General features: G+C 36.2%; 1 protein-coding gene across 2 annotated transcripts in view; it reads right to left on the reverse strand.

The window, feature by feature from the left end:
- Window positions 1-27,182, reverse strand: part of CUL3 (cullin 3) — a 97,605-nt gene extending 70,423 nt beyond the window's left edge. For both annotated transcript variants that reach the window (XM_044670790.1, XM_044670789.1), the window contains exon 1: window positions 27,089-27,182. In XM_044670790.1, coding sequence (XP_044526725.1) covers window positions 27,089-27,154 — 66 coding nt within the window. In that variant the 5' untranslated portion in view covers window positions 27,155-27,182. The remainder of the gene's footprint in view (window positions 1-27,088) is intronic.
- Window positions 27,183-27,549: the final 367 nt, after the last annotated feature.

The following is a 27,549-nucleotide window of genomic DNA, read 5'->3' on the forward strand; positions in this document are numbered from 1 at the left end:
AGGTGTAGGATACTACACATGCCAGATTTTTAACAAACCTATTAATTTTGCTGATTTTCTTCTTCCTTCTTTCTTAAAAAAAAAAAAAAAAAAAAAAAAAAAAAAAAAAAAAAGCCCCAAAGAATGAAAGGGGCAGGGGAGAGGATGCAGGGTAAAATGTAGGTGATATTAAAAAAACAATATATTATTAAAAGCCTCTGATGCAAATTTTCTTTACAGAAGTAGATAGTTTCAAATAATACACTGGAGAATTGAACAGCTCCATGTCAGCTATTAATTGTAGGACTTAGGCAGGGGTTGGCAACCTTTTTGGCCGTGAGAGCCATAAATGCCACATTTTTTAAGATGTAATCTGAGAGCCATACGTTGCCGACCCCTGACTTAGGGTTCAAATGAAAGTTTTCTAACTCTAAGATCAGTAACAAGACCAAAATGAGATCCCACAGAATGGGGCCACACCCACCCCACTCCAGCCTCATGTTTTGAAAAACCTCAAACTTGACAAATAACAAACAAGAATATATGTATAAAAAACACAGAAAAAGAAGGCTGCTTATAAATTTCTATTATATACCTTATGCTCTCAAAGAAATGTTAAATTTAACACAGCAGTACCAATACTGATCTGCTTTCCGGTTTCCTCTTCTGAACTTCTTTTTGCTCTCTTTTATGTCCATTATAACTAGGTAATCCAGCAAAAAAAATTTACATATCAATTGTGTCTAAAATATATGTTTCATCCTGCACCTAAAATCATTAAAAGGATGTTTTGCAAACCGACATTTAGACTGTGGTTGGGCAGTGCATTGAGCAGAGATCTTTAGTCTTTCAAAATTTCCCCCCACTGGTGTCCATTGATTGGGGAATGGCTGAATAAATTGTGGTATATGTTGGTGATGGAATATTATTGTGCTGAAAGGAATAAAGAAAAGGAGGAATTCCATGTGAACTGGAAAGACCTCCAGGAATTGATGCAGAGCAAAAGGAGCAGAACCAGAAGAACATTGTACACAGAGACTGATACATTATGGCACAATCAAATATAATGGACTTTTCTACCAGTAGCATTGCAATGACCCAGGACAATCCAGAGGAACTCAGGAGAAAGAACGCTATCTACATCCAGAAAAAGAACTGCGGAACCAGAAATGCATTAGAAAAATATATGATTGATCACGTAGTGCGATAGAGATGTGATTAGGGTATTGATGTTAAAGAATTGCTCTACTGCAAATATGAATAATATGGAAATAGGTTTTGAACAATGATACAAGTATAACCCAGTGGAACTGCTTGTCAGCTTTGGGGGAGGGGAGAATAATGAATCATATAACCATGAAAAATATTCTAAATAAAAATTACAAAAAAATTAACCCCCCCCATTATAATACTTATAATCTTTGTATAAATTGCTCTCTTGGTTCTGCTCACTTCATTATATATCAATTCATAAAAAAATTCCCAAGTTCAAACTTGCATTCATCATTATACATAAGAGTTCTTCTCCTTTGCCTTTCATCTTTTGAGGGGCAAAAAAGCCTAGGAAGTTACTCCCATGAGTCAAAGACATTCTGCATAGGTTAGTGACTTTCTCGAACAGCTGAATCATTCAGTATTATCAATGAGTGTGCCCATCCTCTCAAGACTTCAATAGCTGCCACTTTCTTTTTGCTATCTTTGCCAATCAGATGCATGTGAAGTACATGTCAGGTATTTATTTTGTATTTCTATAATTCGTTATGTGAAGCACTTTTCCACATGGTTACTAGCTTATTTTTCTGTCAAATCCTCTGCCCATCGAGCTATTGGGAAATGACTCTTGTTCCTATACATCTGCATAATTTCTGTACAAATCTGGGATACCGGTCTTTTTATAAAAGAAATATGATGCCAGAATTTCCTCCAGTTAGTTTCACTTCTTATTCTAAGCATGCTGATTTTTGTTTGTGCAAAATTTTAATCTTAAATAGCTGAACTGTCCTTTTTGCCTTTTCTGATCATTTCTATCCCTTGTTTGGCAAAATCTCTTGAAGAGGATATAAATCTTAAGAATCCTATCAAGTCATAGTATAATTTTCTACCATGAAGTCAAAGTCAATATGAGGGACATTTCCAAGAGCTTGAGTATAACACACATAATAAAAATCAAAGAAAATCAAAGAAAAAATTTAAATACTTTAAAAACAAGGTCATGGTATTTAATAGCACAAGGACTATAAAAATGAGTCTCAAGAAACGTGACATCAAGATAACAAAGCCTGAGCTATTCAGAAACAATTAACTAGGGATATATAGCAAATAACTGTAGAACCCCAAATGATCTTTACAGTCCATTTGAAAAAATACCCAAATTCCATCAAAGCTTTTTATGGAAGAATGAGGTCTAATTTGCAGTAAACATCAACTATTAACTATTTCTTTGGGGGATGAATCTTTGCCTCTCCCCATGTTTCAAGTACCTCCAAATAACTCCCAACTTGATTGCAAGTGTTTTTTTCCAGTATGAAAAGCTCCTGGAAGTTTTTCATGACCTGGCCTCAACACAAGAGCAGAAAGCAAGTAAAAGAAAGGAAAAGAGAACAGAATGAAACTCAGAAAATGGTTCTAAAAGGTATTCTGAATTTGAGAAGAGATGATATGACACACTTCCCACTCTTTTTTTGAGCTGTGGATGTAAAGCAGAACATTTCATATGCTCAATCAGACAGTTGATATATTAGTTTCCTAAAGAGCTCCCCTCCTTCCATCTTCTCTCTCTTATTTTGTTATAAGGTAATAGATGAGTTTGGTAAAATCAGATGGCACAGACATCTAATAAAGATGGGGGTGAGATCTGCTGAAATTTTCTACCCCCTAAAAAGCATATAACAATTTTCTTGACTGTATTCATGATAGTCTATCTTCTGCCAATTCTGATAGCCTTTTCCCAATTCTCATCCTACTTGGCCTCTCTGTTCATTTAACACTATCAACAAACTTGATTTTCCTGCTCTGATTTTCTGACACTAATCTTGCTCTTCTCTTATCCAGCTGACAAGGCCTCAGACTTCTTTGCTGATTAATCATCCACATCATACCCCAACCTGGGTTTATTTCTTCTGTCTTTGGCCCGCTTCTATTCTTTATTCGCTCTGTGCAACCTTATCAGTTCTAATACAGAATTCATCTTTTTTTGGCAAACACACCCCCTTTGTATTCCAAATTTCCTTATTGCTGTGTAAGGCATCATTATTCTTCCAGTTCCCCAGGTTTTTAATATCAGCATCTTTCTCCTTGCTTTCTAAATTCATGTGTATAATCAGATACTGAATCTTATCATTTTTATCTTCATAACATTTCCATCCTCCAACCCTTAATCTCACACAACTACCACCTTACTACAGACTTTCTAAGTTTCTTACCTAAATAACTGCAACAGCTTCCTAATTGATCTCTTCCATCTCCAATTTATACTATCTATATGTCTGACTAGATCCTAGTCGAATGATGGCGAGAAACCTTTTAGAGAAGGAGTGCTGGGCCCTGGCCCTACCCCCAGACTAAGTGCAGAGCTGAGCCCCCATCCCCACATGCCATTCCCCTCTCCTGCACACACACAGGGGAAGGAGAAAGTGTTCCCATTGAGTTGCTGGGAGGATGAAGTGAGGAATGTCCTCAGTGAGTATAGAGAGAGGAAGGGGAACATCTCCATCCAACTTCCTCTGCCTTTCTAGTAACAAACTCAGGAGGTGGGGGAGAGCGGCCACGTGCCCACAGAGAGCACTCTGCATGCCATCTTTGGCACCCATGCCATAAGTTTGCCACCACTGTCCTAGTCAACAAACTAATAGTAAACACCTACTGTGTGCCAAGCACTGAGGATACAGAGAAAGATAAAAGACAATCCTTGCTCTCAAGGATTTGGAGACAGCTTGCAAACAATTACATACAAACAAGTCATATCCAGAAAAGACTGGAGTAATGACAGAAGGAAGGTTCTAGAATTAAGAGGGATTGGGAAAGGTTCCCTGCTCCTGCTGTTGGAATGTGAGGAGAAGTCAGGAGACTAGAAAGGCACAGGAGGGGGCTATGAAAAAATTCCTGACTTCAGGCAGCTTACTGGAATATCAGAATGAACTGATGTGAGTGAAAAAAGCTATAGACAACAAAAAGCTTGTGGAAAGAAGGAATGAATGGCTATATTAGAAGAAAAAAGAATGAGAGGTGTGAATTGTTGCTCTGACAACAGAGAAAAAGGGGTCTTACTCAAATCCCATTTTGTTTGTTTTCTTTACCAAGTTAGAATAAAAAAAATACAACAGAGAGAATTGATATACTATAATGATATGGTAGAAGCATCTATATGCCCTTAAGTTCAAGTCCCCTAGCCTAGATGAACTATATATGCTTTGTATTAGAAGAATTTGGCCATGCATATGCTTGCTGAAAAAAAGTCAATGATGTATGAGAGATCACAAAACCAAAATATTTGTGACAGCATTTTTCATGGTAACAATGAATGAACAAATTATGCTATGTTTAGTAAATGAAATATTACTATGAAAAAAATAAATGAGAATTCAGAGAATTATGAGAAGACATAAAGCAATACACAAAAGATTAGCAGAACCAGGAGAACACTGGTAACTAGGTTAATGTAATCTATTTTCAATTTACTGATCAATCTAGGTCCCAAGATCTTCCTTTTGTCAAAAAGAGAGATTATGGTGGACATTTACAATTCTGACAGAATTCCTGGATCTGGTATATCAGAGTAATTATACTGCTGTCATTTTACCTAGATTATATCAAGGCATCTGATAATGTCTCAAGATAGCCTTGTGGAAAAGGTAGAATGATGTAAATAAGAAAGGTGTAAGGAGTCAGAACAAGTAGAATAGAAAAACCTAAAGGTAATCGTCAATGATTCATTGTTAATATAAAAGGAGATGAAATGTCACAAGGATTGATAGTTGGCTCTGTGCTGTTTAAATTACTATGATAGAGGCACAGATGACATGCTTTTCTGGATGGCATAGAGCTGAAAAGGATACTTAACACTCCAGATGATGAGTTTTAAAAAACAAAAATTTCCACAGACAAGAAAAAAGAAGAATTGAAGAGGACACAAATGAATAAAGGTAAACTTAATAAGGAAAGTCTGATATTTGGGCTCAAAAAAACTATTTCACAAGATCTGGGAATTGTAGTGAATTGCAAGAAGAAAAAGAGGTGATACAGCAGCCAAGAGAGCTAATTAATTCATTCTAGTCAAAGACTACAAGAATGAGGTTTTGCAATCTGCCCTGGTCCAGTATTGTGTTCTGGTCTAACATTCTCACTTCAGAAATAATATTAAGTTAGAAAGGGGATTCGAGAAAGCAAATAGCATGGTGATGGGTTCTTATTTCATGACAAAGATGTTTAATCTTTTTTTTTTTTAAACCCTTAACTTCGGTGTATTGTCTCATAGGTGGAAGAGTGGTAAGGGTGGGCAATGGGGGTCAAGTGACTTGCCCAGGGTCACACAGCTGGGAAGTGGCTGAGGCCGGATTTGAACCTAGGACCTCCTGTCTCTAGGCCTGACTCTCAATCCACTTAGCTACCCAGCTGCCCCCAAAGATGTTTAATCTTGAAGGGACATGGCAATTGCTTTCAAACATATGAAGGGCTATCACTTATAGAAAGCAAATTATATTTTTGGGGGGAGGGGGGAAAGAAGGGCACAGAAGACAAGATAGGGAGTGAAGGATAGACATTTCAAAGAGGCAAATATAGAACTGATTTTAGGAAGATTTCCTTAACAAATGAGAGATATCCAAATTGGGATGCCTGCTTTAGGAAGTACTAAGATCCCCTGCATGAGAAGTTGTCAAGCAAAGGCTAGATAATAAAATTGTTGGGTATGAAATAAAGGGTATTCTTGTTCAAGTATGAGTTGTGTTATATATATATCCTTTCAGTTTCCTTTTCATCGATAATTCTTGATTCTGCTAATTTTAGAAATTATAATGAATACTTTTAAATTAGACAGTTCAACATGCACTTTCAGAAAAAATTAAAAACATGTATTTTTACTGTTCAAAAATCTAACTCAGCACAGTGCAATAACAAATGATATATCTGTACATAAGTGAATCATTAAATATTTTACAGTTATCTGATCTTAGTGGTCCCTTCATCTAATTTCAAAATACTTCTGAGGGTAAGATCTAATGTGATCGAACTCTGAAAAACCAGCATTCCACATTCTATTTAGAATTTTTTAAGCAATGAGTTTCTAATTAACAATAAAAATGTGCGGTTATACAGTGCTTCAAGTTTTAGAGTGCTTTCCACACAACAACCATATGAACTAGGTAGAGCAATTTTGGAGATGGAAATTGAGGCTAAGAAATTAAGTGGCACATCCATGATCACAAAGCTATTATGTATCAAAAAATGAGATTCAAACCCAGCTCTTCCTGAAAGTCCAGTGTTCTTTTCACTGCTCCAGGTACTCTCTCCCTATTGTCAGTATATCACATTACTTAACTCCCATAGACATAACCCTTAGAAGTATGAACAGTAACCTCCCTAGTGATAAAGTTAAGAAATGAAATAAAAATGAAATTAACAAATAAGTGTTGTCAGCCAATGTATTTTGCAGCCTTCCACCTCTGACCAAAAAAAAAAAAAAAAAGGGGGGGGGGTTTCTGTTTCATCCCCTGAAGAATAGTCACTAAATTTAAAAGAACTATCTTTGGAAGTTCTTTACATTACTGAGGTCATCATGTAAACTGTTTCTGCTTACTTCATTCTGCAAGTCTCACGTTTCCTTGCGTTCTTCACTTTCATCATTATCAGTTTGATAATAGTCCCTTAGATTCGCAATGTATCCAAGTCATTTCTCCAAACAGTGGGCTTCCATTTCCCTTCGAATTTTACTATTAGAACTATTATAAATATTTCATGTGAGACTTTCCCCCTGTGATTTCCTTGATGTATTACTCTTCGTAGTGATAATTACTATTAAAACATAACCTCAAATTGTTTTCAAGAATGGTTGGACCAATATCAATAGTGTCTTAGTGTAACTGTCCTCAGCTGCACCTCTAACATTTATCATTTTTTTTGTTACTTCTGTCAATATGGTAACCATGAGATTAAACCTCAGTTTTCATTTGTAGTCTGCTATTAGTGATTTAGAACATTCTTTCACATGGTCTAGGAATACAGTTTGTACTTTTTAATATTGCTTGTTTATATTCTTGGACTATTTTATCTTTTGGGGAATAGCCTCTAACTCTTCCAGAACTCTCATTCCATTAGTTCTATTCCCCCCAAGCCTATTTCAATTTATTTCGTTGTTGTTCTAATCCATTCCAGTGTTACTAGTTTTCCTCTGGGAAAACCACATTTGCTCACACCCATTCTATTGCCCTGTAGTCACAGGCAATAATAATCTTTATTCTCAATTTCAACTTCCAAACCCTTCTTGTCCCACTATACATCAGTAATCTTTTTTTCCTTTAGTTCATGAAATAAATTTATACTACCTAGTCAGCATTATCTAAAGATCTCCAAGTCATTCCCCTAATTTCCTTAATAACTACGACCTACGGCCTCAGACACTTCCCAGCTGTGTGACCCTGGGCAAGTCACTTGACCCCCATTGCCTACCCTTACCAATCTTCCACCTATAAGTCAATACACAGAAGTTAAGGGTTTAAAATTTAAAAAAAAAATAAATAAATAACTACGACCTATTTCATCATTTTCCTCTTGAATCCATCATACTCTGCCATCATTCTTCATAACTTCAATCTTCACTGATATCCCTTAGATCAGTCAACTATTCAATTACTCAACTAGCAATCATCATTTCTCCAACTTATTTTAATACATGCCAAGTTTTATCTCATGGAACTATAGATGCCATTTTAAGATCTTGAACTTGGAAATTCTACTTTCAGACCACTGTTGCAGTTTTGCACAATTATTTACTGTTGTGCTTCATACTGTTTCCCCCAAAAGTAAATTTATGGTCTAAATCCTCAGTTTCTGTTCTCAACATGTTAATAAACTGCTTTCTCAAAGGTTACTCTATTAATTCTAGGATCAAGTACAAGCATTTTTGTTTCTCATAGAAGTCTTTCACAATCTGGGTCAAACCTACCTTTACAGAATTTTATATGTTGTTCCACTTTACATTTTTTGGTCCAGTTCAACTAGCCTTTTTGCTTTCCTTGCACAAAAACAAGCATTTTCTCTCCCATTTCCATAGTTCTGCGAAGTATCCCAGAAACCTGGAATTCACCACCCCTCTCCTCATCTACACCAGAGAATTTTATTTATACCCACTGAATTTAATTCAACCCAATCTTCTGACCAGACAACAATCCTTTTGGAACATGTTATTCACTGTGTTAGCTATCCATTTCACCTTTTTTATTTTCAAATGAAATGAATGTGTCATCTATCCCTTTACCCAGATAACTGTAAAATATTAAACGTGAAACTGACCCTCTCCTGGAGGTCTCTTGATCCACTGACACTGAACCACTGTCAGATCACAGACATCTAACTAGTTCTGAATCTTGTTTTTGACTGTTGAAGCCCATTATATAACCTGTCCCCTTCCTACTTTTCCAAGCTTCTTCCACTTCATTCTCTCTGCACATAGTCTGCAAACTAGTGACCTTAGTAGACTCACTGCTGTTCCTCACATTAAGTTACTCCATCCATGAATTTTCAATGGTTGCGCAACCTTCTGGAAATTCTCTTCCTCTCCTCTTACTGACTTTCCTAACTTTCAAGTTTCAGCTGAAGTTCCTTCCATCTTCCATAAGAAACTTTTTTCCAGTCCTCAGTCTTAGCTCTTTTCTTCTGAGATCATCCCCAAATCATCTTGTACCTATCTTTTGCACTATTTTTAGAATACTATCTCTTATTAGATTGTAAGCTCCTTAAGGTCAAGGACTATCTTTTGCTTTTCTTCATATCCCTAGAACTCTCAACATAGGTACTCAAACATTTCTTGTAATGTAGGAAACAAGCAAAATACTGTACAACTACAGTAATACAAAAAGACTATGGTTCTGTTTTCACTACAAAAACCATTCTGGCCCAGATTCTTGGAGATTTAAAGAAGGCAGAGTGCCTTGCATATATAGTGAGTACTTAAATATATTTTTGTTTCCTTCATATGTTTTTGAATCCCAAGTGTCTAAAACAGTGTCTCCAACATAGTAGATGCTTGCTAGTTGACTAAACATCCTATCTGATAAAGCCTATAGATTTTTTTTAACATTTTCATCCTCTTTGACCTATCTGTAACATTTCACCTGCTGACCACCCTTCTACTGAATACTTTCCTTAGCTTCAGAGACAACATTCCCTACCTTCCTAAGTGTTCTTTCCCCATTTCCTTTCCTGGTTCCTTTTTCTTACCCCATATGTTTGTTGTTCCAAGGTACTGTTTGTAGCCTTCTTTCTTTTCTCTCCTTTAAGAACCATATTTACTCCCATGGCTTTAACAACCACATTTTGACTTCAATCCTGACCTCCCTTTCCAACTTTCACATCACACATCAGCAATGGCATATAGAATTGTTCTCCCTCTATGTCCCACCACTATCTACTTCTCTTCTCCAAGTCTGCTTTTTTACTATTTCTGTTAGTGGCATCACCCAATTTCCTATGTTCAAAACCTGAGGGTTAAATTTGACTCTTCCTTGTTACCTCTATTGAATAACTAAATCTTTTTATTCTACTTTCACAATCTTTTGCATCTGTCCCTTGCTCTCTATTCTCACTGCCACCATCCACCCTATAAGGTCCCACTTATTACTAAAGTTCAAAACCATCTCCCTGAAAGTCAAGTAAGAGTCTTCTAAAATCTATGCTTTACAAATCTGACTTCGGACATCTTCTTAGCTGTATGATCCTGGGCAAGTCATTTAACCTCTTCTAGCCCATATCACTCTTCTGCCTTGGAACCAAAACTTAGTATCAATTCTAAGATTTTAAATAAAAAATAAAATCTATGCTTTGGTTACAGTGGACCTTTCATCATTCCCAATATGTGATTTGCATTTTCCCAGTTTTAATGCCTTTCTCATTCTGTTCACTATGCTTGAAATGTTATCCCTTTCTTCACTTGTTGGATCTCTGTCCACCAATTCTTTAAAGTTCAAATGCTAATAATTCTTCCATGACACTTTCAATTATCTTCCTATTTGGATCTCTCCCATCCCCCAGAGCTCACTTTACTTACACTTCTTTTTTGAACTTGTGTTTTTTGTCTTATACTTATTTGCCTTATATTTTCCTAGCCAAGTTCATGAGGGTAGAGGAATTAATCTTATTCTAACCTTTTCTAACATAGTTGGTTTTTTAGGTAAGTGCAGAATTGAACTGAAATGTTATAAAGCAAACAAAATCTCACATATATAATTTCAAATAACATTTTTGAATGCTGCATCTAATTTTTGCAAGCCATTGCAACCAGTGGATTTTTTTTCCCCATAGAATCAGTATGCCACCAATGTACTAATAACCAATTTTTTTTTTCAACAAAGCTTCTAAACTCCCCATATTGACTCATAGCAACAAATCTAAAAATTTTTATAAAGACTTCTACCAGCAGGTTTCTCAACTCACCACTTGTTACTGATTATTTCAATCTTTAAATCTCTGGCCCCTAGCGCTGACACCCATCCCTGAAGGGCCTTTTCTCGGGCCATTCTCTAAGACTGGAAAGTTTTCCCCTTCCTTCACCAGCTGAATTCCTGTCCATTCTTTCAAACTTCATTCCTATGGTATCTCCTCAAGGAAGTTTTTGTTAATCTCCCTCACACCAGGCATGGTTTTATTTTTTAATTTTCTAATACATTTATATAATATACTGTGTTTTAGTTGTGCTTCCTCCATTTACTGTACTTCAAAAGGCTCATTAAGGGTAGAGCTGTCTCTTATCTAAATTTGGTTCTTATCAAAAGTAACTTCCCAGAATGCTGCATACAGTTGCTCAAAAAAATTTTCCTATATTGTTGCAAAATGGAAGAAACAAGCAGAATATTGTACAACTATAGCAATAAAGACTACTGGGCTGTTTTCACTACAAAAACCAATGTATGCCAGCCTCTTGCAGAGTTAAGAAACTAATAGGAAAAGGCTGATACTTAATTTACCCATAAACTAGGAGACAAGAGTTATTAGTATAATGATTTTTTCACCTGAAAGATGCCGCATTTTATGCCATGTAAGACTCCATGTTAATATTTTCTCACGTGTTTAAAAGGCATGCTATACTATACTAATATGAACTTGAAAATTTTTCTTCTTTTCTTTTATGTATATTCTTATTTGTATAGAATGGATTTCATGAAGGTGTGATGTTAAAAACTAAGACAAAATTAAGAGAACGCTGACTTGCTCAACTTATTGGACTTTTGCAATACTTACATAGATTCTTAGCAGATAACCATTCAAAATATAAACTATTCAAATTAAAATCCGGGCAACGGCTCACCTAAATATTCAAATTTATGATATCAAATTAAGTCACATTTTTGACACAGTGGTGTCAAAAAAAAAAATTTTGAAAGGGCCACTAAGCCATATATTAGTATCCTTCTGTTCCTGCATAGTGACACCTACTTTTAGAACACATTATTATCTGTGTTTAACTTTATTTTGATTTTTTTTTGTTAAATATTTCCCAATCAAATCTTAACCTGGGTTCAAGTTGCTTCGGGGTGTATTGCTGAGTGTGCTGGCTGTGTGGTACACCTATGACTTAAGACTATTCTAGTATCACAGTAATAATGCAATTTTCTAAAATATCATATTCTTTCAATATTTTTCCTCAGCAAATAACCTCAAGTATAAATTAGAGTGATTAATCAGTTTAAAAAATTAGGGGAGTGGGGCAGCTGGGTAGCTCAGTGGAGTGAGAGTCAGGCCTAGAGACAGGAGGTCCTAGGTTCAAACCTGGCCTCAGCCACTTCCCAGCTGTGTGACCCTGGGCAAGTCACTTGACCCCCATTGCCCACCCTTACCAATCTTCCACCTATGAGACAATACACCGAAGTACAAGGGTTTAAAAAACAAAAAACAAACAAACAAACAAAAAATTAGGGGAATTTATTTGTGGTAATCAGCACCACATTTCTTCTTTCCACCTCAGAGGTTAAGAAATTTACAAAATAAATTTCATGACAAGCATGATTTTTAGGTATTCTTTTTTTTTCTGACTTAAAAGTGTTTCTATGAAATAAAATTTGAACCTATAGTAAACTCAAGCCTTAGGTTAAAATTCTTTTGGATAGCTACTTTTGCCAGGTTAACACAACATAACTGGTATCAAATGGAATAATCAATATGTTTTATAGTGGTCTTAATCACTAGTTTTTTAGAGTACAATAATGAAACACTGATGAAAGTTAAGGAATTAAATCAGTCAACTCCTACTCTCATGAATTACAGAAATGCTTATAATTTAACTCAGAAAAAAGTTCACAATCTGATGGGGTCTAAGGCTAAATAATGTCAAACAGTGAGAGCATTAGATTGCATTAGAATGATAATTTTGCACAAGAGATTTGGGTTTTCTGATTATAGTGTAATTTGAACAAAAATTATTCAATTAGATCATTTTATATATAGTTCTTTAGTTTGTGACGTGCTTTCCTCAAAGCAACTTTAACAGCAAGCATTTCTAGCTCCTTTAAAAAAAACGAGGGAACAGAAAATGTTAAATGGTCTGCCAATGCTCCCACAGCTAGTACTATTTGTAAAGTGCTTAGCACAATGTCTGGCACATAGCGGTGCTTAAAAAATATTTGTTCTTTTCCTCCCTAGTAAATGGCAGAACTTTACAAGACACAAACTCAGACCTTCTATTAAGACTAGTATTTTATTCTAACAGACTATGCTGCCACATGGAACTTAGTGTCATTCTGGGAAATAGTTATATGATATAAATTAGAATCATATAGTATCATTCAAAAAAATCAAAGTAAATTAATTGTGCAAAAACAAACTATGGTAATTAATTATTAGAAAGTTAACATTTAAATGCATATAATTAAAATCACTAAACACATCCTTTGAATCTAAGGCAGGTCACTCATTTCACTTTCCCTAAAGGACCTCTCCCTTAGAGAGGTACTTTGTGCCCCAAAGTCAAAATCAATTATTATGAGAAACTGCTCACACAGTATAATGTATTATAGATTTCACTTCAGGAATCTCTGATTTTTTTTCTTATATATAGTACTTACACATTCTGATGTTACTGCTCTAAGATTGAGTGAACTACACTGAAATGTAAATTAAAATAATTTTATTCTTCTTGTCCACAACAGACAGAGGACAAGAAAGGAGCCTTTAGTCCCTAGTGAATAATTTGTTACAAGAAGAAATTTAGAAGGTGGTGGGTGGGGGAAAAGGGTGAAAATTTGAGATTCCAAGCAATTCAAAACAAAGTCAGAAAAAATGCTAGAGCAAAAAAAAAAAAAAAGTGAATGATACTTAAAAGTCAAGTATTAAATCTCAAATTAGTTGTTTGGGTAAAGAACTCCAAAGAATGACAATATTTTAATTAGTGACAAAATTACAAATAATTTCCAGGGGCAATTTTCTAAGTTTCTCACTAGACAATAAGCTCAACAGGAGAGGGGTATCACATACATAAAGAAAGCGTTCAAATATGTTAAAAGAATGAAGTACAGTTTGTAGAGAGGTTTCTGGGATATCTAATTAACATATCACTAAATCTTTGCCCTTTCCCCCCTTTTACTCTAGCAAATAACATCATACCCATCTGGAATACTACCTAACACACATCCTCAAAGTTTAGAAAAAACTATATTGTCATGTAATTCATGTATTTCACTCTAAAGGACAGATAAGAGAGCCTCACTCAAGTCAAATCTGTGGATTTACCCATTCTGGTTATCTTATTTTTCTTGGCAATCTTTCACTTATGTTGAACTACAGGTGGAGGAGTAAAAAGGAGAAGAAAAAATGAAAAAGGTTTGCTACTAAAAGAGAAATCTGATGTAGAGGAAAATATATCAATAAAGAAACAGGGAAATTCATCATAAGGTCACGTCCTCTGTGTCAGTAGTTCCTGAAGATATGAGAGCACAATAAAACTGTTACTGATTTTTCTACCTGAATCATTTAAAAAATGTTCATTAAGTTTATCACACAGGCAGTAGTTAATTTATGAGTGGGTTGAATTTGTAGATATTAAGGATTGTTTTGTACTTTGAAACATTCTCTGATAAAAACAATGCTATAAATGTTCCCATATCAATCCATAAATGTACTTAACTCAAAATGAAGCAGAAGTATAGTACTAAAAAGGTTTTTGGACACAATTTGAGTTGAAACTGGCAATGCAAGACAACATCCCATCCCTCCTGCAAATATATTTGCCCCAGGTCCTAAAACAGTGCCTGACATTTAGCCTCCCACTAAGAATAACAAGATAGTAAGAATTGAAGGGAGGGTCTTTTATGCAAGGTGAGGGTAGGAAAAGAATGTGGGTTTAGTGGGACTCCACTTTTGTCCTTTCTTCAGGGGGCTTTGTGTATGTGCCAGAAATTGCCAATACTGTTTAAGTCAGAGAAGTTCATATGCCTTAGAAAGACTTCCATAAAAAAGGAAAAAATTTTAAAATTTTAAAAAAGCAATTAAAAACAAGTTTCATTAATTAGAAAATTGATGTTTTTTTAACTAATTTTTACTTAACTAATTTTTATCAAGACAAACATCTTACAGGCTCATGACAGAAAAGCAAAAGGAGTATATAGTCTACAACTCTTATTTCTGAAATGTACATGTTTTCTGATGTCATGAATAAATACAATGCTTATTATCTGCTCTTTCAGTCCAACAGTTACATCAAAATAATTGCATTCGATTATCATTTCAGGGTCTATTTTAATCACTTTTCTACTTCTAACACTACAAAGATTCCATTGAGGTAAGCAAATTTATTGGACCAACATTCTGAAATAGTAGCTAGCTAGTCTTATTTGTATGCATGCAACTGAAAATTTATTTACATTTTCTCAAATTGCTATTCTCTAGACACTGGTGAAAGGGTCCAATTATAAAAAAATTGCATTTCCAACACTCATCTGGGTTTTGGGATGAGAAGACACAAAATAGAGATGCTAAACTCAAAAGAATTCAGAAGTGATAGAGATGATGCTTTAGAGAAAAGCTAACTTTGTGATCAAGTGTAACTTATTCCATGCAAATGTGAAAGCAGAATTAATGTTAGCCAAGGATAATTACTCTTTTTTTCTGTGAAACTTTGATTCTGATATTAAAATGTCTTTTAACAGATGAAATCTAACATTAACAACCAACAAAAGAGACAAATAGCAAACCAACACCCCACTACCTCACTCACAAACGAAGGGTGGGGTGGGTATGAACTAGTATTAAATAACTGAATTTTAAAACATTTAATTCTCTGAAAGAACTTTAGGAAGGAGCAATTATTTGGTCCTCTCTGCTCAAATATTTATCCAAATGTTATTGAATAATAATTCAATTCAATAAGCATTTATTAAGCACTTATGGCAGGTATAAGGATACAAAGACCATTAATGAAACTTCTTGATCTCAAAGCACTTAATCTATTGACATGTATGTATTTCAATGAATGAGGGAGCATCATTCATTTGTTAGCATTTATTTACACTGCAACACAAACTTTTGGATATATTTTCAGAATACAGCACATAAGCAAGAAAATACTTTGCCAGCTGAGAAAGGTCTACCAGATTAGCATATCTATAGGGCATCTTGTCATACAACTCTAATATATATTGCCAATGAGAATATAAAATGTATAAAATGCTAGAAATAACTTTTTCAGTCCTTTATGTTTTCAACATTCTTAATGTACAAGAGTATGTATTTCTGAGACATAACTGGAAAGAAATTTGATTAAAAATATAGCCCTTGTAATAATACATATATAACTCAGGAAAAAACCCCACCCTTGTAACCTATATATTGCTTCTCAACCCATTCTCTCTACTCAGTCTCCTTAATAGTTCAAAACCCCACATTACCTCTAAGATTGGAAAGGCCTCAAATCCATTTTCCACCCTGCTACCGAAATGATTTTCCATTAAGTATAGATCTAACTTTTCAATTCCTCTACTCAATACTCTAGGAGCTCCTTATAATTTCCAGGATAGATATAACCTCCTCAGTTTTTGTTTTTTTGTTTGTTTTTTAACCCTTACCTTCTGCCTTAGAACTAGGCAATGAGGGGTAAGTGACTTGCCCAGGGTCACACAACTAGGAAGTGTCTGGAGCCAGATTTGAACCTAGGTCTTTCCATTGCTAGGCCTGGCTCTCAATCCACTGATCCACTCAGCTGCTCCACCTCCTCCTTAGTTTTTAAAGTCCTTTATAACCTGGCACCAACACATTTCCAATCTTCTTATACATTACATCTCTACTTACACTCTACAATTCCCCAAACTACTCAAATGCTGTTGCCTTCTCCCTCTATTATATTGTATTTATTTTATATATACAATATTTGTTGTCTTACTCATCAGAATGTAAACTTCTAGCAATTAGGATTATTTCACTCTGTAATTTTATTCCCAATAACTTGCATAGCTACTAGAACACAGAAATCATTGGATAAATGCTTACTGACATAATTATTCATTATGTAGAATATTTATTTTCTCTTTACAATAAATTTGAGAAAAGGAGAAAAAAATTTTAATCCCTTATTATCTGTGGAAGAGAGGCAGGGCATAGTGGAGAAACTGGTCTTTGAAGAAACCTGGACTCAAACCCCACTTCAGATTTATACTGACAGTGTGACTCTAGACAAGTCATCCACTCTTTCAACGACCCTAGAAAATGCTCTACATTGCAAGTTTTCATTGGTTGAGGAAGTCTTCTTACAAGTTTCTAAATCAATAAAATCACAGATCTAGTCTTTAGAAAGAAAAACTATAAAATTAACTCAGACTTACTTACCAATAGTAGGCGTAGAAACAGATTTAAAATAAAATATCAGCTACAATTAAAGTGTATTCATCAGAATGTAAACTTCTAGCAATTAGGATTATTTCACTCTGTAGTTTTATTCTATTAGCTATTTTTTTTAAACCCTGACCTTCTGCCTTGGAGCCAACTTGGCTTCAAGGCAGAAGAGTGGTAAGGGTAGGCAATGGGGGTCAAGTGACTTGCCCAGGGTCACACAGCTGGGAAGTGTCTGAGGCCACATTTGAACCCAGGACCTCCTGTCTCTAGGCCTGCCTCTCAATCCACTGAGCTACCCAGCTGCCCCCTATAAGCTATTTTTTAAAATGCAATTTTTATGCTTTCAAGCATAGTAACTGGAAATTGATCGTGTTGCCTGTTCTAGTATATACCCAACTGAATAGATAAAAATGCTTTAATTTGTATACTGAAGCACCATTCTAAGGAATCCTAGTTTAGAGTACTTATTTTAAGTAGGTTTCTTGAATTTTTCCTTTTTCAAAAATGTAAAATTTTGACAAGTTTCACAATTTCTATAAAGCGGAAAGAGTCCTAGACTGGGAGACATTAAAGACCAAGCTTGGAAACTTGGCCCTGACACAAGTTGTTGGACCATCCACAAGTCACATCACATTTACTGAGTCTTAGTTTTTTATATATGTTAAAATAGAGATAACAAATGCATCACTGGGTTGCTGTGGAAAGGATTTTGTAAATTTTAAGTCCTATAAACACAACAAAATGAAGTTAAGATTAGAAGGGAAAACAGTTAATTAGGGGCATAGAGGAGATGTATAGCACATTCCCCTCTTAATGGTCTCATTTCCAAGATAGATGAAAGTTTATTCAAATTTATAAGAATAAGATATGATCTCCAATCAATAACAGTTAAAGATTATAAATCTGTATTTCTTTATGGGAAGCCAATATCCAATTCCTCACCAAATGAAGAAATGCTTCAAATAATAATTAAAATAATTCTGAGGTTCTACCTAACACATCAGATTAGCAAAACTGACAAAAAAGGAAAATTATATAAGTTGGAGTGGCTATGGAAAACAGGCATATTAATAATGCATTGTTAGTAGAGCTATGTTAGTTCAGCAATTTTGGAAAGCAACTTGAACTGTGTTTAAAAAGTTAAACTGTTTATATTCCTTTGACCATTAGTTAGCCTATACCATAAGGAGATCAAAGTAAGGGGGTTCTCCTAGGTGGCTCAGTAGATTGGGAGTTGGGCCTAGAAACAGAAGGTCCTGGGTTCAAATCTAACCTCAAGACACTTCCTAGCTATGTGTCCCTGGTCAAGTCACTTAACTCACTGCCTAACCCTTACTGCTCTTCTAAAAATACACAATATTAAAGATAGAAGGTAAGAGTTTAAAAAAAAAGAGAGATCAAAGTAAGAGGAAAAAGACCCATATGTATAGTATTTATAACAGCTTCCCCCGCCCCACCTTTTTTTTTTGTGGTGGCAAAGAACTAGAAACAAAAGGGGAAAAGGTTAGCACACTAATACATTGTTGATGGAACTCTGAAATAGTACAATCATTTTGGAAAGCAATTTGGAATTATGCAAATAAAGTGACTAAAAGTACCTATACCCTTTGAACCATAGACTGTATTAAGTTCTTATAGTCCAAGGAAAATGCAGGTTTGAACAAAGTACCATATACACCAAAATATTTATAGAAACAAAAGTATTCCTCCTCAATTGGGGGACAGCTAAACAAATTTTGGGAAATTAATGTAACGGGATAATACTGTGCTTTAAAAATTGTTGAAAAGAAACCTGGAAACATAGAAATTAATGCAGTGAAGAGATCAGAATAATTTAAACAACAGAATTGGGGGAGAGGAGGACTCTGAAAAACCCTGATTCCAGGGGACAGATGATGAAGAATGCTACCTAAAGCTCCTGACAAGAGAAGGGCCTGACTAAAAATGCAGAATGAGACATTTCTGGACATGACCAATTTGGTAATTTGTTTTGCTTGACTACACATATTTGTAACAAAGGTTTTTCTTTTTTCTTTTGGGATGGGAGAAAGACAAATAAATGCTTGTTAATTGGAAAAATTTAAATAAGTGCTATATAAATGTTTATCTTGAAAATGACAAGTACCTTTTAACATAATGGCTAAGGAAATGATTTTTAACTCAATAAGGAAAAGAGAGATATAATAGACAATTTTGATTTATATAAAATTTAAAAGCTTTCATACAAAAAAAGTGTAATTAGTCAGGGAAGAAATGGTTACTGATAAAAAAATCTTTGTAGATCATTTTTTATAATAATCTGATATTAAAGATATGTATATAAAAATGATATGCAGGTATAAAAGCAATTTCCCAAGAGAATATCCTCCCCACAAATACTCCAAAGATATGAAGGTAATCTTCAAAAGGAATGGAATCTACCAACAACCTTCTAAAAAACTGTTCCAAATCATTAAAAAGAAAGATGTAAATAATTCTGAAGTTCTACTTCACACTCATCAGACTGGCAAAGATGACAAGGTTAATTGTTGTAGGAAGCCTGACATACCAGGACTGGTGACAAAGTAATGTATTAGACTAAACATTATAGAAAGTAATTTGGTGTAATACCAAAGAAGCTTACCTCCGCCCTTTCACCAAATATGTACAAAGTAGTTATAATAGCATTGTTGTAGCAAAGAATTGGAAATTCTTTGTGGTTACTTATCAATTGGGGAATATCTGATCAAATTGTGGCATCTGAATATAATGGAATATTGTTGCATGACAAGAAATGATGATTTTGAGTTCATAGAAATCTAGAAGTCTTACATAAACTGATGCAGAGGGAAATGAGCAAAACCAGAACAATAAAATGACCACAATAATAAGACAACTCAAAAAGACTGCAGATATGACTTAGAAGTCTGATGATAAAGTATGACCCTCTCTTTCTTAGCAGAAAGTTGATGGACTAGAGGTACAGAATGATAAAGTCATTTCTGGGCAAACTTATGTGTTGATTTGTTTTGAATTAATTTGTTTCAAGTGATAGCTTATTAAAAATATGCTTAAAAGCTGGCAAATTGCACTTATGAAGTTCAAATCTTTACATACAATTTGTGAGGGTCTTTTTTAAAATATAGAAATGAGTGTATTTGTTCTCAAGTTCACAATTTAAAAAAAATTTTTTTAAGTTTTTATAATGGTATATACTTTCCAAGGCTCCTTTTCTGCTCCAAAATTATGGCTAAGATAAACTTCTCAGGAAGAAAATAATTTAAAGTTAAAATTCTTTCCCCACAAGTCCAGGTTAACTACCCCTTTATGACAAATAACAAACGACTTTGAATCTTTACTGATCACAAAATTATATCTATTTTATTTTACATGGAAGTTAAGAGTTCAAATGTTTCCTAACATTTACTGATTCACTACCTCCATAACCAGAATTAGTGTGGTTTTTAAAAGATTGGGCAAATGATTACTATGAGTTGCAATACCAGGTGACACCTTAATCTTAAAGGTTCTAGAGTTGAGAGAGAATGGTTCCTGTCCACAAAGTAGTCATAACCTAGAGAAGTAGGTGAAACAATTAGTAAACAGTATAATATTTATAAGATATGACTAGAAATTAGTATCTCTGATTTTTTAAACAAATATTCTTGAATTTTAAGATCCAAATAAGTACGATTTCCAAAGTAGTTTACACACACAGTATTAACTTATTTCAAATGATAGCAGCTACACCATTTTTGGAACTTCTCTCTGGAAACAACTTTCAACATCTAGAGTATTCTTTTAAATATGTTAAAAAAAGGTGTCAAATCTTCATTGAGACTGATTTCTTGATGTGGGCTTTTGTAAACAAGCACTGAGAACAATTTCAAAGAAAGTTCTAAAAATATTATGTTTAAGTATATAAAGTTTTCATTGGGTAATATTTTTAACTTACTGTTACAACTGTCTTTTTGTACAAGAAATGTCTCTTTAACAATATTGACAGTGTGGTTTAGAAGAAAGAGAATTAAGATTTAGGAGTGAGCAGATCTGGGTCTCAATCTCATTTCTGAAACTAGCCATATGACTATTAGCAAGTTACTTAATATTTCTGAGCTTCACTGAAGTTTCCTCACCTGTAAAATGGAAATAATACACTACTTTCACTTCATGAAGTTGCTGTGAATAAAGTCTTTGTAAACTTTCAGGCTGTAGAAATGTGAATTATGATTACTAGTTTATCTTACACTCAAATTTTATGTGACTTTTTACATGCATTTATACAATTTCAAAAGTTGTATTTAGAGGACTTAAAATTAAAAGGTGGATGATCTTTATATACTTTGTAGAGGTGAGTGATGTTCAGAACAGGTGGTATGAGTTGTTCTCTCAGGAATCTTCTAACTCATAATTTATATAATTATACAAAATTCAAACAATAATTTATACAATTTGAATTGAAAAATTCAACAAAATTTTATTTTTTCAAAATTATAGAATGGGGGGGGGGGTGGCAACTGGGTAGCTCAGTAGATTGAGAGTCAGGCCTAGAGACTGGAGGTCCTAGGTTCAAATCTGGTCTCAGAACTTCCCAGCTGTGTGACCCTGGGCAAGTCACTTGACCCTCATTGCCTGCCCTTGGCCATTCTTCCTTGGAGCCAATACACAGTATCGACTCCAAGATGGAAGGTAAGGGTTTAAAAAAAAAATTATAGAATGGGCTTGAATATTATCTTAGTAGCAAAGAGTTCAAACAGATTTTTTTGAAAGAGAAAAATGTTACTTTCAATAATTTTAATGTAGGAAAAATTACAGCTTCTGAACTAATGAAGCGTTTATATATCTTATTTCAGAGCATGGAATCTATGGTACAATATATTACTGAAGTACCCAATTTTCATAAACTACTATAGATCTACTGAGTTGAACTACTGATACTAATGATCTATTAGTCAAGTACTTCTTGATGGCAACCAAAGAAAATTGCTGTACATTTTTATGAATAGCTATTCTATATCTCCTTTCTTTGTCAACAATTAAAGCCAGAGTGGTAAGAATTATACCCAATATAGATATCTAGCTTTAAAATTTTATCCAGAGTAAGTCTAAATAAAATTCCAAAGTTTAAAAGATTTAGAGTTGATTAAAAAAACTATATACTTTCATATTAATTAGATCTTAAAAAATAACTACATAATATTTTTAAAAGCTATGTAGTTAGTTTTAAAAAGTTTACCTAGTTGATTCCCATTTATAAACATTATATATTATCAACTTGCTTTAGGAGTACCTAATTCTCTCACACAGTTCATACTGCTAACTGCTACAGTTGTTACTTTAAAGAAGAAATTTTGCTTCAAGGACAGCTGAACTGTTTCTCTCCATCTGAGGGGAGCCATTGAAGCTGAAAGTTGGTGAATACAGAGGTGAAGCCTATTTCTCCAACTTATCACTTAAAAAAACACACCCAAAACCCTTAAATCAATACTATGTAAGGCAGAAGAGTGCTAAGGGCTAGGCAATGGAGGTTAAGTGACTTGTACAGGGCCACATAGCTTGATAATGCCTAAGGCCAAATTCAAACCCAGGACCTCATCTCCAGGTCTGGCTCTCTGATTCACAGAGCCACCTAGCTGTATCTCCCACTTGAAGTTTATTTCTTTTGCCATTTCTAGGCCTGTACAGCTTTAGATGAATATGTACTTCCCTCATACAAAACTACAAACACGAGAGGACCCTAAAATATTATCACCCTCTTGCTGGCCCCAAACCTAGACAACTTGAAGACAAGAAAATATTTTTTAATCTGTCCTCCAATGTTACACTTATTCATCAAAGCATCATGTAAACAGCCTGGGTAATATCATCCCAGGGATCTATCCCCTAAGGAAAGGTTGGTAGACACTAAACAATGAGTAGTTCCCAGACAAACTGTCTGAAAGACAGATCCTACATATTTTGGGAAAAGCTTAATAAGGATCTCTAAAGGGTTCAGTGGAGGGAAACAGCAATTGGAAAAGGAAGTACTATAAACACTTTTAGCAGTGTTCTGGTTCTTCAAACTAATATAGTTACATGCCTATACAGAAAGAACAACTATATACAAAAAGGCCTCCTGGGATTTTCAATAAGAACAAAAAGAAAAATAGGTTTACAAAATACTTTGAACAAGAAGATATGAAGTTAGCAAACACCTTACTCAAGTTAAGAGTTCACAAACTAGAATTTTCAAAGACCTTAATTTCTGTAAATAATCTATAGATTTGGAAACAGCTTTGTTATTTTTTCATCTTAAGGAAAAAGCAATTTTTGGCAATTTAATAGCTATTTAAAAATTTAAGTAGTATCAAGCTGAGGCAACAGTAATTTTTGGAGCCATGTTCTGAATGCTGAAAAATTCATATTTAATATTTCAAGAATCTGTGATCTGTGTATTCCCTCCTCCAACAAAAATTACAACTCCTCTATAATTTTGTAGATACAGCCTTCGAGAGCTACTATAGCCAAAAAAATTAATCATCCTAAGCCTAACCTGGAGATGAGCTTCTAAACTTAGCTAAATTGATCCTCAGAAAAGAGTCTCTAGGCCCAATCTAAAGTTTTTCCGGCTTGACAGGATATGTCATGGTTTGTACTTTCTATTGGCACAAGCTTCAAAAACCCTAGGTCACCACCATGACATAATGAAACATCAGGACTTGGCATAGAGCACATTTATATATGCTCATAAGTAGAAAAGAACCTGGTTTTACTTTTTCTGACATTGTGAAAATTAGTTCAAAGTAGTCTTGAAAAATCTAGCATAAAATAGTCTCTGAATTGGTAATTAAGTAGCTAAATATCAGACATGTCGCAAAGAAAAAACTAAAAACTGTGGGGGTGGGAACTTTTCTCAACCTTTTTACATTTGAATTCTCCAGGAGTAGGGCAGTTAGTAGTCTGGAGTGAAAGACTGAGGTCTGAAAGCTTCAATTTCTACTAATTTACAATGAATGCAGTCAAACTTAAAGTGACAGATTTAATAAGACCATACACATTTTCTCTATAGGAAATTCTGTTCAATTACTACTTCTGAGCAGTGACTCTTTAGCTGTTCAGGTAGTAAAAGCTGCTAACCAGGAAAAAAACCCAAGGTCTTTTGAACTTTTTATACCAGAAGAAGAGTAAACTATCAATGAATTTCATTACAATGGAGGTATTTATCTTTAATTAATGTGTTGCCATAGGTACCACATTGACATGGAACTTAAGAACTAGATATTGATAAGGAAAAAATTAGGTATTTTAACATTCTTTTGAATTACAAGTAATTATTCAATATTTCTGAAGAACAATTGTGATATACTTGAATAAATTCTGGTGGCTCCCTATAACCAGAAGGATAAAATATAAACTCCTCTCCTTCCACAACTTAGTTCCATCTGCCCTTTTACAGCCTTATTTTACATTACTCTCCTTAAAGTAGACTACAGTTCAGCCAAACCACCCTTTTTTACTGTTCCATCACACAAGGCACCCCATTTTCTGTCTCTAAGCCTTTGCACTGGCTGGCATTCATGTCTGGGGCATGCTCCCTCTTCAACCCTCCTTCTCAAGACTTCCTTAGCCTCCTTCAAAGCTCAGCTTATGTGCCAATTTCTACTTGAAGCTTTTATCAAACCCCAAATTAAATTTAACACCTCTCCATAGTCCATTAAAACATCCTATTTGGTATGCTTATAATGTAAATGTCTCCTCTAGCTAGATGGTAAACTCCTTGAAAGTAAAAAAAAGTTTCGTTTTTTTCTTTGTATTTCCATGATCTAGTAAAGAACAGACAATAAAAAGGAGTGTCTTTACTAAGTATGTAACCATGATGCTACTCTAACTTTTGTTTCAAGCAACAAGGTAAAAATCTTGCTAATTACCTATGTTCTTGCCAATTACCTCTTCAGCTAATACAATAGCTGAAATTTATTGGGGGAAAAAGAGGGGTAAACTAAAACCAAGGAGTAATTTAAAGATTTAGTGTTGTCAAAGGTACACAAAGGCAAAAGGGAAGTAGGAAGATCAACCTGAAGTTTTGCCCTAATATAGAATTATCAATATGAATGCTGCCATATCTTAATAACAACTTTGAATAATACAAGTAAATATTTTAAAAGTTGAATATGAAACTCAAAGTGACTGGGTGAATGCTGGGAACCTGAACCACTTCCTACAAAAAAATCTTGCATTTTGTAATAATTTTTATATTAAAATTAAAAAGCAAATGATTACCTAAGACAATCTGGAAGTCCTATTTCAAAAGAAAGACTGATATAGTTTTGATATGCATTTAAATGCAGCTCCTAACTGAACTTAAGATCTCATAAACAGAAATGTTAAGGAAAAGATGCTACTGGATTTCAGGAACGTCTTATTAAGTAGTTGAAAGGAGAATAGAGATTTAAGAGTTCAAAGATCTGAATTTAAATCTCTGCTTCATCACTTGGACCTGTGTGAACTTAGGCAAATAACTTTTTTCTTCCGGCCTTAGTTTCCTCATTTGTAATATAATATTGGACTAAAAGATCTCTAAGCTCCCTTATATCTGCATAATCCATCTGTATAACCATGATCCTATGAATAGATCACATTCTAACGAAGACTATCATGTTCAAACAACTGTCAGTCAGCAAAACTCCCTTTATCCTCAATGAAATGCTCACTTTCATTGGGAATCACAGTCTCTGTGACCCTCAGTTTTCTCATCTGTAAAAAGGGGATAATACTCGCCCTCTCTAGCTCACATGACAGAATTACACTTTATAAAGTATTATAAATGCAACCTAATCCCATAAACTTTCCAAACGGTGAACTCATTTTCCCTTCCCACCTCCCAATTTTGAAATTACATATATTGCATTTGAAAAATTCAACATGGGTTCACAAGTTCTCCTCATTTTTCCAACAAAATTATGTTAGCTTTGTCTATAAACATTATTAAAAAGGTATCAATAACTTATTAATATCACGTAAGCTTATTTCCTTCGGAAGCTCAAAATATTTTGAAAACATTCTCCCTTTCCTTCAGTTATTTTGCATATACGAAAATTCTTAACTCCTACTCTTCTGGAGTTTTGTTTATAAAAACACTCATTATTATAGTTTTGTGTTCGGAAAAATTTCTGCCTGGCCAAATACCTGTTAATATCACCCTCACATAAGCAAGTATGTACAGTCTGTTATTACATTTTGTTCGTCACTGCTTCAATCAAGTGTGACCTCGAGCCTACACTAACCCCCCTTCCCCCACCCCCCCAGGAGTGTGTCAAGTTTTCTCGGCAGTGCCCGGTCTTCCACGGCGGCCTGGACAGGGTAAAGGAAGTCGCCCCCCCCACCCCAGCCGCCCTCCTAGGACCCCATGAGGGGAGGGGAGGCAGAACCAAGTTGAAAATGGCCAGAGTTTGCCAAATGCTTCGGAAGAAGAGATGCTGCGAATACCTTCAAGGTGCCTGCCCGACAGGGCTCAGCAGGCCCTAAGCGGGACACCTGTCACAGAGCCTGGCCAGATTGGCCGGCCCCAGAGCTCCTTCCGTGGGAGCCGAGACCGTTCCCTTGGTCGTTCCGGGCGCCGGGCAGCCTCTTTAGGACTTTCTGAGAAGCGAAGAATTCTCCCCTTCAAAGTTCCCACTCCCACTGGCACACACGCACGCACGCACACACGCGCCGAGGCTTACAATGAAAAAGCCCCGGGAGCACCCGTCCGAGGGGTGGGGGGCGGCGGGGAGAGGTAGCCAGGCCCCCCGGGCCTGCAGACGGGGGGCGCCCAGCCACACACACGGGCGCCAGCGGGGCCGCCGCCGCCCGGCTTGGCCCGGGCCCAGAGAAACGGGCTCCTCCGGAGAGGGCAGCAGTAGGACCGCCTGGGGCGCCCCCTCCTAGCTGCCCGCCCCCGCGGGGCGCCCCCCGAGCTTCCCCCGTTGCCGGGAAGGTTCCAGCCCCGCGGGCCGAGAGGCGGCGGTGGGGGAGGGGGGAGCGGCCGGCCCTGCGGCCTGTTGGGGGGAGTTCAGCCCGGGGCCTCGAGTGCGTCTCTCGGCCGGGCCCCCGGCCCCTCGGCCCCGGGCGCGGAGGAGAGACTCACCGGAAAGGCCCGGATCCGCATCTTGGTGTCCTTCCGGCTGCCTGTCCCTTTGCTCAGGTTCGACATGGTTCTCCTCCTCCTCCCCTGCTCCTCCGCCTCCTCCTCCTCCTGGTGCTGCTCCGACGGTGGCGGCTTCAGGTCGCGCTCTGGGGCGCCCAGGTCACATCGAAGGCGGCCGGGCTGGAGAGGCCGGCGGCTCCCGGGATGAGGCGGCGAACCCCGCGGGCTGGGAAAGGGGGAGGGGGAGGCGGCCGGACCCCCGCGGCCCCGGCTCCGGCCCCGGCCCCGGCTCAGGCGGCTCTGGCTCCGGCTCCGGCCCCGGCCCGGGCCCCGGCCCCGGCGGCTGCGGCTGCGGCTCGGCCTTCCCTCGGGGGCTGCGCTGGCGCGGCGGCTCCGCGGGGCTCCCCCTCCCCCCGGGCCCGTCACTCGCGGCTGGGCTCCCTCTATCGCGCTCCTCCGCG

This window comes from Gracilinanus agilis, chromosome 3, assembly GCF_016433145.1.
Source record: "Gracilinanus agilis isolate LMUSP501 chromosome 3, AgileGrace, whole genome shotgun sequence".
Classification (NCBI taxonomy): Eukaryota; Metazoa; Chordata; class Mammalia; order Didelphimorphia; family Didelphidae; genus Gracilinanus; species Gracilinanus agilis.